The sequence below is a fragment of the Equus asinus genome, chromosome 20 (assembly GCF_041296235.1).
Source record: "Equus asinus isolate D_3611 breed Donkey chromosome 20, EquAss-T2T_v2, whole genome shotgun sequence".
In the NCBI taxonomy this organism is placed as follows: Eukaryota; Metazoa; Chordata; class Mammalia; order Perissodactyla; family Equidae; genus Equus; species Equus asinus.
In genome coordinates, this window is record NC_091809.1 from 89,967,506 (window position 1) to 89,980,415 (window position 12,910).

General features: G+C 49.7%; 1 protein-coding gene across 1 annotated transcript; it reads left to right on the plus strand.

Moving 5' to 3' along the window:
• The first annotated feature begins 1,064 nt into the window (after positions 1 to 1,064).
• Positions 1,065 to 12,459, plus strand: CCKBR (cholecystokinin B receptor). The gene is made up of 5 exons (XM_044753019.2): positions 1,065 to 1,407; positions 9,638 to 9,889; positions 10,074 to 10,323; positions 10,624 to 10,796; positions 10,966 to 12,459. Exons 1-5 carry the CDS (start codon positions 1,257 to 1,259, stop codon positions 11,502 to 11,504), a joined length of 1,365 nt encoding a protein of 454 aa, XP_044608954.1. The 5' UTR covers positions 1,065 to 1,256; the 3' UTR covers positions 11,505 to 12,459.
• Positions 12,460 to 12,910: the final 451 nt, after the last annotated feature.

The window sequence follows — 12,910 nt, forward strand, 5'->3', positions numbered from 1 at the left end:
AGGAGAATGGATAGTGAGCAGGTCTGATAGAGGACTCAAGTCCTGCCCAGGGAGCTGAACCCACCTCGGTCCTGCGCATGCCCTTTTCAGATTTGTTCCCGCTGCACCCCAGTGATGCAGCCCCCTTCCGGCTCCTGGCCCCCTCCCGTGGGAACCTGACGCCCTGTAGAGGCTGCTCGACCTGCGCTGAGAGCAAACAGGGAGCGTCAGTGTGTTGGATGAGAGTGGGCGCTGCCTGGAGACCACGGAGAAAGCCGGCTGCCTCCTCTCTCATAAGCCTGCGCTGGGCCAGGATTGGAACCATACCCCACCCTCCCCTCCCCACTCCCTTTATCTTAGGCAGTTCTCCCCACCACCGCGGCCCACCTCAACAAGAAGCAGACTCTTCCTTCAGGCAGCCCTTTCCCCTGCCAGGGCTCCCCAGGGACAAATGCTGACTCCCCCCCCCCGCCCCCCGATCCTCGTCCGCTGCGGGAGGTTCCTTGGGAGCTTTGGATGGAAGCCTGGGTGTTGGGCCTGAAGTAGGAGATGGAGAGTGCGGAGGCAGATACATGGGCTACTCCGGCCCCGGGACGAGGAGCTGCAGGGAACTACGGGAGCGATAGTGTTGCGGTCGCTGTGGCCGCTGCCGCACAGTACAGTAACCGCGGCGCTCGTCGCGCGCTAAAGCATCTATGCCGCAGCTAGGGACCCCCATGCCGCCCCTGTCTCAGTTGCCACCTCCATGTCCTCTGACCCACCAGGGAAAGATGTTAGACCCCACCGCAGCCGCGCCCTACCATACCACTCTTACCTTACCTCCCCCGCAACCTCCTTCCTCGCAACCTCTCCATCCGCCCCTAACCCCCAGCCCCCACCCCAGCCAACACACACACACACACACACACACACACACACACACGCTCGAGAATCCCCGGAACCCGTGGTGAAGGAGAGTGGGCGGGAAGAAAATCTCCAAGAGAAGACCGGAGAGATCTAGGGAGGGGCGAGCCTGGAGGACAGTAACACAGGGGGGCGAGTAAGCCCTGAGCAGGAGAGGGGGCGGAGAGTCACCTGGTGGGACAGAGCGGACCCGAGCCTGGGAAGGCCGCGAGCCTAGGCGAGGCGAGGGGAGGAGGAGTGGCGGGGCAGGGGCCAAGGTTGGGGGCGGGGACCAGGCGGGGCAGGAGTCTCAGCCGGAATCGCAGCGTGAGCAGGTGGAGCCGCAGCGGGAGCCCGCCCGGCGAGCGGAGGGAGGCGGCGGCTGGGCCAGGGCCATGGAGCTGCTAAAGCTGAACCAGAGCGTGCAGGGATCCGGACCCGGGCCGGGGGCTTCCTTGTGCCGCCCAGGGGGCCCCCTCCTCAACAGCAGCGGTACTGGCAACCTCAGCTGCGAGCCCCCTCGCATCCGCGGAGCCGGGACACGAGGTGGGTGCCTCCCTAAGCCCCCTCCACAAGCTCCTTCTCACTGCACCAAACAGCACAAAACAAGGCCCCCCACAGCCTCAACACTGCCTCCTCGGATGCCCACACCACCCTTCATAGAACTCCTTCAGTCCCCAAACAGCTCCTCCTGACACATTTGTCCCCCACAGCTCATAAAACTCCATCACAGCTTCACACTATCCAGTCAGAGCCCCTTCACACCCTGGTCCCCTGATCACACCCAGAGCTCCTGGTCACCCCCAAAACACAGCATCCTCCCCAACACACAGCCCCCTCCTAGATGCAGATGGTGGGGAGGCAAGGACCTCCTCTTGCCAAATTTCCAGGTCTCTCTTTTCCTTTTACACCCAGTTTACAAAGCCATAACGGGGAAGGAAAGAAAGGAAGGCAAGACTGGGAAAAAGAAGGGTGCTGGTTGGGGGAGGGAGTGCTCTGGAAGGCCTGAATGGGAAGTTAGAGTTAGAATCTCCTGTGCTCCCCCAGCTTAACCCACCAGGCTTCCTAAAAGAGATCTTCTAACCTGAATTAGGCTGGGTATTGGGGGCTGCTCCCTAGAGCTGCCTGTCTCCATTTCACTCATCCTCTAATCCCCATGCCTCCCAAGTCGGAGTTCTTCTGAAGGCTCTGTACCCTCTCCCTTTCTCTGTCTCTGAGTAATGTCTCCAAGTCCCTTCCAAGTCCCTCCAAGCTGCCCTTCCTTAGGTTTCACCCTCCTGGAGCCTGACTGCCCCATTCATCACCCCATCCCTTTGTGCCACCAACTTTTCCTCACACTCCCAGACTGCTTCCATTCATCCAGTCCCCAAAATGACTTTCACTCCTCCCATCTGCCAGTATCCACATTTTCTTGATGACCCAGCTCAAAATATATTTTTCCCCTTCCTGCATCATTTCTTTCCTTAAATGTTTACTGGATACCTGCTATTGTAGTCCCTGGGCGAGGTGCTGGGGACACAGGGATATACTAGATCCAATCTGGACCCTTATCCATAGTTAGTACAGAGGGCAGAGAAAACCAAGGGAGAAGTCACAGTCAGCACGGGAAGTCCCACGAGAGGGTCTGAATTGTGGGCACCCAAAGGAGATGAGGTCTGAGAACTTCACAGAGGGAGCCTGGGAGCTGAGTCTTGAAGTTGAAGTTCAGTAGGCAGAAAAGGAAGAAGCAGGATTCTAGGAGAAGGAACAGTGTTAAGCAGAAGGAAATTATTCCAAGCTCAAGAAGGGAAAGTGGGAATAAATTGTAATTCAAGTATTAATTTACCCCGCAAAACAATGCATGCTTTCTCAGACCAGTTGTTAAACGCTCTCACTTAGATCTGTCGACGAAAATAATCCATAACCAATCTATTAATGAAAATTTGGGAGAGTTTATTCTGAGCTAAAATGTGAGGACCGTGGCCCAGGGCCTTTCCTCCTGAAAGAAGAAAGGGCACTGAAGAAGTGGGGAGCACAGAGTGGTTCTATCCCCCCAAACAGGATGTTTCACATATGATTGAAATGTCCCTTTTACAATAGTCGCAAGACTGCTCTGTCGGCACAGCCATCGATGGACACAGCAGGTAGGTCAGCTGTCTCGGTGGACACAGCAGGGTGGCAGGTCTGTTGTCTCGAGTTGGATGGTCATAGGGGAGCTGGGTGGTCAAAGGTGAGTGCAGCAATCAGTTCCCAGCCTAAGGAAAGATGCTTATCCTTAAGGAAAGGCCAATATGGGCTGGGGGAGTTGCACCTTTATCTTAAGGGCATTTGTTCTTGCCACAGGAAATGTTTAAGGCAGATATACAAGGCATGCTTGATGGCCATGTCAGGCCCTTTTGGAAAAAACAAAGTCAGGCCAAATTAGGCTTACCCCAGATGGCTTCCTCATATACTCCAATATATCCTATTGCTTGCCATTTCTATTTGTCATATCCTTTCCTTCAACAAATATTTATCGAACCAGAGATTGTGCTAGGCACCAGAGATGTGAGAAGAACAAAACTGACAGAGCTCCTGTTTCATGGAGCTCACAGGTTAGTGGGGGAGACAGACAAGTCAGCAGGGAATTGTAGCGGAGTGGAAAGTGCCCTGAGAGGGCTGTAGGGACACAGAAGAGGAGCACCTCTAGCCTAGCCTAGCCTTGGGAATCAAAGTTGGCCTCCTGGGGAGGTGAAGTATGAATTGAATGAAAATAAAAACCTGAAGGAGAGCCAGCCAAGTGAAGGGGCAGAAAGGGCAAAAAACAACCCAAGGAGAGGAACAATATGTATAAACGCCCAAAGTTTAAATCCATGGCACTTTTGTTCAGTGTGTTGTAGTTTCTGAGTGCCTGAGACATGTACCATAAGAGAGGCACAATGAACCCCCAGGATGAAGACCAGCCCAGAGGTTTTACGGAGAGCCTTATAGACTTATCTGAGTAATGTCGATTTTATCTTGAAAGCACTGAGAACTACTGAAAGGTTCAGTAGTACAGTCAGGATTAGTTCTGTAGTGTACAGCATGGATTGGAGGACAAGACATGAAAGACGGGAGGCAGGGGGATACTTCCAAAGGCTATTATATTAGACTGCTCTCTGTGAAAAATGATGCAGGCTTAGACTAAGGTACTAGCAGTGGGAATGGAGAGAAGTGGATGGATTTGAGAGGCACTTCAGGAAGTGGAATCAACAGAACTTGGCGATTTATTAGAAATGGAGAGGAGGAAGAGGTCAAGGGATGACATCTAGGTTTCTGGCTTGGACAATTGGATGGATGTTAGTGCCATATAATGAGAAGGATAACAAAGGGACAGAGACAGGTTTGAAAGAGGAGAGTATAAATTCAGTTTGGAACCCACTGAGTTTACATACTGGTGAGCTATCCAGGTGGGGTTGCCCAGTAAGCTGTCAAATCCAGGGGGCTGGAACATTGGGGAGAGGTATAAGCTGGAAATACAGACTTGAAAGGTCTTCCTAGGGGAGGTAACAGAAGCCATAGGAATAGATAAAATCATACAAAGATTGTGTAGGATGAAAAGAAAAGAGGTCCTGGGACAAGACCCTGAAGAAAACCAATATTTAAAAGCCAGGCAAGGGAAGGAAAGTCCATGAATGAGATCCAGACGAAACCATCAGAGAGACATGAAGGCAAGGAAAAAGAAAATTTCAAGCAGGGTGGGATAAGTGATATCAAATGCTGCTGATTTAAGTTGGATAAGAACAGAACAGCATCCTTTGGATTCAATAACAAGAAAGTACTTAGGAGGAGTTGTGGGTCTTCAGGCCTGACTACAGCATGTTGTAGTTTGGGCCAGTGGGGAAGGGAGTTATGAGAAGTGAACCAGGGTGTGTAGACAAAACTTTCAAGACGTTTGGCAGGGAGGGAGACAAAAGAAAAAACAAGATAGTGCTAGAAATAGCATGGGGTTGAGGAAGGGTATGTGTGTGCATGTTTAGTTTCGTCTTGTGGCTATGTGTGTGTAGTTAAGACAAGAGCATCTTTTAAATGTTGATGGGCAATGATCCAAGAGAGAGGAAGGTTGAAAGTGCAGAAGATAGCAGGGATAGTCAATAAAGCAAGGGACGCTGAGAAAGCAGAATGTGAAGTGAATCAGGTGTAAGAATTGGCCTCACCCATTTGGATGTTGTTACCCACACACAGTCGGATGTTACACAGGCAGTCAGAAGTTACCCACAGACTCTGTTAGCCACACTCACTCAGATATTACTTCCACAGAGGCATATTACCCAGGCTCACTCCAGTGTCACCAGTAGGAATTTGGATGTTACCTACATTATTCTGATATAATCCACACAGACTAGAGTGTTACCCATGTTCACTCAGATGCTAACCACAGAAAAGTAGGTGTCACCCATAGTCGTTTTAATATTGCCCACAGTCATTTAGATGTTACTCATCCATCAAACAGACTCACTTTCATTTTATTAACCACACACAATCAGATATTACCCATACTCATTTAAGTAACTCTTCTCCAGATATTACCCATAAAATCACAGATATTCCTCTCACACATTAAGCTATTACCCACAAAAACTCAGAGTAGCTATGTTCACTCAGGTGCTCAGTTATTTTAATCAATCAGATTAACATATCACTCTACATCTTAAAATGTTAACATCTCACATCCATACTCACTTAAATATTGTCCACACATACTTGGATATTACTTCTACTCACTTAGCTATTACCATCATCACTGGATAATCCTCCATTCACATTCAGACCTCTGAATGCAACCCGTGCTTCCTGAAGATGTTACCTACAAATGAGATGCTATCTACAGATATTACCCCTGCTCATTCAAATGTTACAACAAATGCTCCCTCAATAGCACATATACTAAAATTGGAACAAATTTTACAATACTAACTCAGATATTACCTAAACCTACATGTAAACCACACTCAATCAGATATTACCCATAGACGTGTAGCTGTTACCCTTCTCCAGATATTGCCCACAAAAATATGTGTTACTTTCACCCACCCAGATATGATCTCACAGACTAAAGTATTACCCAATGCTTACTCTGATATTACCTACACACCCTTGCATATTACTTTTGCTCCCTCAGTTAGTACTCATTGACATTTGGATGTCCCCATTTGTCCAGCTGTTACTCACAATCAGGTGGATGCTATCCATAGTCACCACAGAGACATGGGTGTTACTTTGATGTCTGTGTACATGAGTGACCAGATGCAACACACCAATGGAAGGCAGGATTTGAGGCATCAGCAGCTTCAGTATTCTGTGGAGTCATTTCTTAGAAAAGCCTGGTTTTTGTTTTGTGTCACATTATCTGGATTTTTGTGCCCATACTTCTCTGCCATCATCTGGACAGAACAAATGCAGATCCTCTAGACCCCAGAAACAGAATTGAACTGTCCCAGTCTTCTGAGTGCCATGATCTGATTTCTGCTCTCCTCTCATCCCCAGCAGAATGATGCCCACAGGTAGACTGTCAAGGCACTAGTGGCTGTACCCTTAGAGGTGCCATCTCCCATTCTTCCACTATGCTTTAGGTTCCTAGTCGCTGTGAAGCCACTGTAGTCACTCATATTCCACCACACAAACACACATGGATTCATACAAACATGTATGTACGCACACACACACAGACGTCTTCATTCTGATTGCTTCTTTTATGACTTTTTTAAAAATTAAGAGACTATTTTTACAGCAGTTTTAGGTTTACAGAAAAATTGAACAGGCATACAGGGAGTTTCCATTCACACACACACACACCACACAGTTTCCCCTATTCTTATCTTAACATCTTGCATTAGTGTGGTACATTTATTACAGTTGATAGCCAATACCGATACATTATTAACTAAATTCCATAGTTTACATTAGGATTCACTCTTTGTGTTGTATGTTCTATGGGTTTTGACAAATGTATAATGACATCTGCCCACCCGTTATAGTACCATGCAGAACAGTTTCACTGCCTTAAAAGTCCTCTTTGCTCCACCTATTCATCCCTCCCTCTGCCCAGACTCCTAGCTCTAAGATTGCTTTTAATTGGTCTTTTTCACATCTCCGAACTGTTTAATAGCAAAGACTTGGAGAGAGAGTGGTGGCTAGAAATAAGGTAATAGCTGAGAATGCCCAGTAAAACAGCAAAGTGCTGTACAATTGCTGGTCATTTTTACTGGGACTTTGTCCTCTAGTTTTTAGGAGTCCCATGCAGATTGGGAAATTCATAAGGGTGGGCATATTCTCATCTTTCTGACACACACGAGACACATGAACTGGATGAATGAATGAGAAATGTGCTTCTCATACTTAAGAGTGCTGAACCAAAGTGAGGTGTGATTATTGAATCAAGAACTACTTGAAAAGAGGCATCCAGAGGAGGATCTGAGAGAGATGATAGGACTAGAGAGATTAAGGGGTGATATGGAGAGGGGGGAAGGGCAGTGGACTGGGAGGAGACACAAAGAGTGCAAGATAGATCACCAGCTCTATTTTTCTGGGTCCAAGGACCTCTCTGACAGAAATCTCTCTCCCAAAGTTTCCTTTTTGCCCCCTGTACACTCACACACACCCCCTCAAATTCACCACACATAAGCCTTCCATAGCCTTCCCTGCCTATGGAAGAGAGGCGCCCAGCTTCTAAATGAGACACAGATGGTTTGCATATAATAGTAAAAGTAACATATACAAAATCACAGCCTGTGAATGACACGCCCCCCCCCCCCAAGAAACCTCCAAGTGTGTCTCCAAAGAGACAAAGGCAGAGAGGAGAGGGTATGCTGGAATCTAGAGGCACAGAGGTGAAGGATGGGTGAGGGAGGACAAAGAAGATGCATTTGTGTGGAGAGTGACAGAGATTCAGTCAAGATTCATTAACAAGCACGTGTTAAAACCTCCTACATGCAGGACATTATGCCAAGTGTTAGGGATATGCTGAAGACCAAGATGGACATTGCCCCTGTCCTCAAGAAGCTCAAAGTCTATTGGTGGAGATAGAGAATTAAACATAATAATACAGTGAGAAACACCATGAGAGAGTGCAGAGGGAGAATGAGGCACGGAGATTGAGATTTGATTGGGAGAAGGAGGCAGCATGATGAATGACAGAGGAGCTAGGGAGTAGTAGGAGGCAGCATTTTAGGGATCTGGAGACTTGACTTCTATTCTGATTTGGCCCCTTACTTGCTATGTACTCTGAGCAAGTAATGTTGGGGCTTTCTTGTAAATATTACTGACGATGCCTACAATAGCTTCTGAATAAGTTGGTTATTGTTATGAGAAAATAGTTTATTAATTCGCAGGCTATGGCAAAAGGCAGCCAAAGTATGGGGCTGCAGAAGAGGGAGCTGCAGCTCTAGGCCCTTCCCTCTTCCCAACCCGGAAGGCTCTGCCCCTGCCCTCTCTCCCTTCAAGCTCCAGTCTCTCTCGTGCTGAGGCCATGGGCATGGGTGACTGGGTCCAGTTTAATTCAATTCAATTTTGTCTGGGTCTGCTTGGCTGTGACATGGAGGCCCAAAGATGAATCCATCTCCCAATAGACAATAACACAAATGAATGGGGTCAGCCCTCTGTCTAGCCCAGCAACACTGGTGTCCCTCCTCTGAGCTCCCACAGCACTTTGTATCTTCCTCAACCTCACTCTTTATTACACTGTGTGGCAATTATCTGTTTATATGTCTGAGTTTCCCTCTAGACTGTGAGATCTCAAGTGGCAGGGAATTTGTCATGTTCACCTCTTTGTCCCCAGTGCCTGGCATAAAGGGAGTCCTCTGTAAATGTCTGTTGAGTGAGAATGAATGTTTGGAGATAATTAAAATACAAGGAAGAAAGTAAAAAGGGTTCTAACAGATGTGTAAGAAACATGCATGGGTCAGAGGAAGGAGAGATTAACTCCAAATGAGGTGTCCAGAAAGGCCTTACAGAAGAGGGGACAGTGGACCTGAGTCTTGAAGGATGATGGTGAATAGGAACTCACCAGATACAGAAAATAAGTTTGTGATGGAGGGGTATTAGTGGGGGGTTGGTAGAAGAGCATTGCAAGCTGAGAAACCAATGTGAGCCTGGAGGGAGGGAGTCATGGGTGTGCATGATGCCTTCAAGAAACTGAGTCATCCAGTGGCTTAAGTGGGTGCATTGCAGGGAGGAGGTGGGGGGAGGGAGAGGGCAGTTCTCAGAGAATCTGGATGACATGCTCAAGTGTTGCAGACAGTAGAGAGTAGGTAAAGGGTTGTTTTTAGGCAATATAAGGACATGATCTGACCTGTATTTCAAAAGGTAGTGCATGGTCAACAGTGTCAAATGCTACGGGGAGGTCAAGCAGAACAGATTGCGAAGAGACCTTTAACTAAGGCAGTTAAAGCTTAGTGACCTTGGGAAGAAGTGTCCAAACAGTGATGCGGGGACAGGGCACTGGATTGTAATGGACTGAAGAGTGAATGAGGGGATGCAAATAATCCTTTCAAGAAGTTTGTCTGCAAAAAGAAGGAAGAATTTGGAGCAAAGCTTGAGAAGAGATGGGCTTTCTTAAGGAAGGGTAGAGTTAGGCCAACTTAACTAAGCCTCAAGGAGTTAGAAGGGTAAAGGATTCAAGTTCACCATTTACTGAGTGGGTCCAATCGGGTAGTGGGTAGGGTGTCTTGGGATGCAGAGGGGCCTGGCTGTGTACTGGGGTTTGGGGATAAGTCAGATTGGAGGGTTTCGCTGAGTGGGGGCCAGACCCCTACTGCCATCTCTACCTTTTCCTACCCAGAATTGGAGCTGGCCATTAGGGTCACCCTTTACGCAGTGATTTTTCTGATGAGTGTTGGAGGAAATGTGCTTATCATCGTCGTCCTGGGACTGAGCCGCCGCCTGAGGACAGTCACCAACGCCTTCCTGCTATCATTGGCAGTCAGCGACCTCTTGCTGGCTGTGGCCTGCATGCCCTTCACCCTCCTGCCGAATCTCATGGGTAGATTCATCTTTGGCACAGTCGTCTGCAAGGCAGTTTCCTATCTCATGGGTAAGTGAGAGAACTAACCTGCTCGACACCCCCCACCCCCACCCCCACCCCCCACCCTGTTGCCTCTCTCCTCTCCTAAAGTCCTTGCTGGATGTCAGGATGTTTCCAGTGCAGGTTGGGGAAGTCCCACTGGTGAATATGTAGTGCAAGCTTCCTAGAGACTACTTCCTCTTCCCTTCCTTAGGGGTATCTGTGAGTGTGTCCACGCTAAGCCTCGTGGCCATCGCCCTGGAGCGGTACAGCGCCATCTGCCGACCACTGCAGGCGCGCGTGTGGCAGACGCGCTCCCACGCAGCTCGTGTGATTGTAGCCACGTGGATGCTGTCCGGACTGCTCATGGTGCCCTACCCCGTGTACACTACCTTGCAGCCAGCGGGACCCCGTGTGCTGCAGTGTGTGCATCGCTGGCCCAGTGCGCGAGTTCGCCAAACCTGGTGAGAGAGCCCATTAACCTATTTCTGGGAATTCCCTTCTCCATCTCCATTAGATGTTTACAACCTTTCCCCAGAATCTTCCTCCAGCTGCTCCCAGAATTACCGCTTCAGTTCCCTTTCTGCACTCACCACTCTGGGATTCCCATTTGAGGCCCCTCCCAGTTCTCTAACCCTTCGCAGGAGCACTCCCAAATCTACCTCTGGGGCTTGGCCGCCAGCCCTGGAAAATCCTTTGCTCTTCCTCCATCTGTTATCGTAGCTAGACAGAGACCCGCGTTATAGTCTGTGCTCTGCCTCCAGGTCCGTGCTGCTGCTCCTACTCTTGTTCTTCGTCCCGGGTGTGGTTATGGCGGTGGCCTACGGGCTTATCTCCCGCGAGCTCTACTTAGGGCTCCGCTTTGATGGTGACAGTGACAACGAGAACCAGAACCGACTCCGAAGCCAAGGAGGGCCGCCGGGTGGGGCGGGACCAGGTGGGTGAAATCCAGGATGGGCAGGGCTTTAGAAAGGGGCGGGGCCTAGAGGGGGTGGGGCAGAAAGGAGTGCGTCGGCAGCGAGGCTGTAAATGGGGGGGTCAGGTGAAGGTTAGGCTGAAGATTGACACTCAGCCTACTACTCTGACAACCCACGTTCTGTGCTCAGGCGCTGCCCACCAGAACGGACGTTGCCGGCCAGAGCTCGGGCTGGCTGGTGAGGACGGCGATGGCTGTTACGTGCAGCTTCCGCGCTCCCGGCCTGCACTGGAGCTGTCCGCGCTGACTGCGCCCACTCCTGGGCCAGGATCCGGCCCCCGGCCCACCCAGGCCAAACTGCTAGCGAAGAAGCGCGTGGTGCGGATGTTGCTGGTGATTGTCGTCCTTTTTTTCCTGTGTTGGCTGCCAGTGTACAGCGCCAACACGTGGCGCGCCTTCGACGGCCCTGGTGCACACCGCGCACTTTCGGGTGCACCCATCTCTTTCATCCACTTGCTGAGCTATACCTCGGCCTGTGTTAACCCCCTGGTCTACTGCTTCATGCACCGTCGCTTTCGCCAGGCCTGCCTCGACACGTGCGCCCGCTGCTGCCCCCGGCCTCCACGAGCACGCCCCAGGCCTCTTCCAGATGAGGACCCTCCCACCCCCTCCATTGCTTCGCTGTCTAGGCTGAGCTACACCACCATCAGCACGCTGGGGCCTGGCTGAGGGGTGGAGGGGGAGTGGGGGCTAAGGCAGGACAGACTGATTCCTACAAGCACAGCCCCATCCAGACACACAAGAGACACAGACTAACTGACATAGGAGATTGACACACAACAGCATGGACTAACCCCAATGCACAGGAAAAGATGGCTTACCTGACACAAAGGAAACAAACCAGATCCCCACACGGGAAATGAGGCACATTGTTAATATGGGACTGAGCTGGGCACATAGTAACATGGCACTGATCTTGGACGTACACAGAAACAGGGTCCCTAGCAGTGGACTATCCCTACACAGCAGGAAGTCTGACAGAGGCTGACCTGCCTCTCACACACACATATGGCAATGGCATTGATTCTTCTAGGGCTCTGGAGCCTGGCATGGGACTGACTCCTGAGATGCTCCAGGCTGCCCCCAGTTTGACCTCACAGTGCCCTTCCCCAATCAGTGTTGGAAACACCAGCTGGCCTATTCTCACACTTCCCTAACCAACAGACTGTTTTGCACTAAAAAGTCCTGTCATTCCTTTCAAGTTAAATACTGTGACTTTGCCCCCTCCTCCCTCACCCAGTCTCTTCAAAAGATAATAAATGACTTGGCTTCCTCCTAAACTTCCTTTCTGGACTTTTTGGGGGCAGGTGATGAGACATCAGATTTTGTGGAGTCCTTCCTGTCAGGTCCCTCCCCCTGCTTCTCACTCCTGTGCATGACCCCCTGCCACAAAGCCCGTTGTCTGAGGCTAGATGAGGCTGTGTGTATTCTCTCTGGTTGTCATCCTGGATTCACCCACACTCCAGTGTTATATGTAATAGCTGGGAATGGGGGTGGGAGGTGGGATATCCATGACACGTCATGATTCTTGAGCACATTCTCCTAAAGTTGTGTCATTGTTAAGGTACTATATTAATAGATGCTTATTAAAATTTTAATGAAAAGATAAAAGAGGAAGCACTGTATAGTAAGACTCATTTTATTCAATGTGTGTTTGAAACACCACGAGTCAGACCATAACAGGTGCACAGAAATTAAAGAGTAGGGCCTTTTTAATGCACCCTTCTCTGGTGTCAGAACCTGGCCAAGCTTCTGCCCGTTGGAGGCACCCTTACTGGCCAGCAATAATGAGGCAGGGCGAGGGGACTGGACCTGAATAGGACTTCCAGAGCAGCCTCCCTTTTGGTTATAAGACTGATCTGGTGCCAGAGAAAGGCAGGGACAGCAAGTACACCCCTCCACACACACAATGACAAAGAGGGAAGAATAGATGACCTCACCAAGGAGACATACATGGATGATCAGAGGCATGGTATGTTGGGAGAGGGCTTCCTTGACACTTCATCTTGTAACAGTTGGGGAAACTGAGACCCAGAGCAAGAAAAAAGCTGCTCAAGGTCATACAATAAATTAAA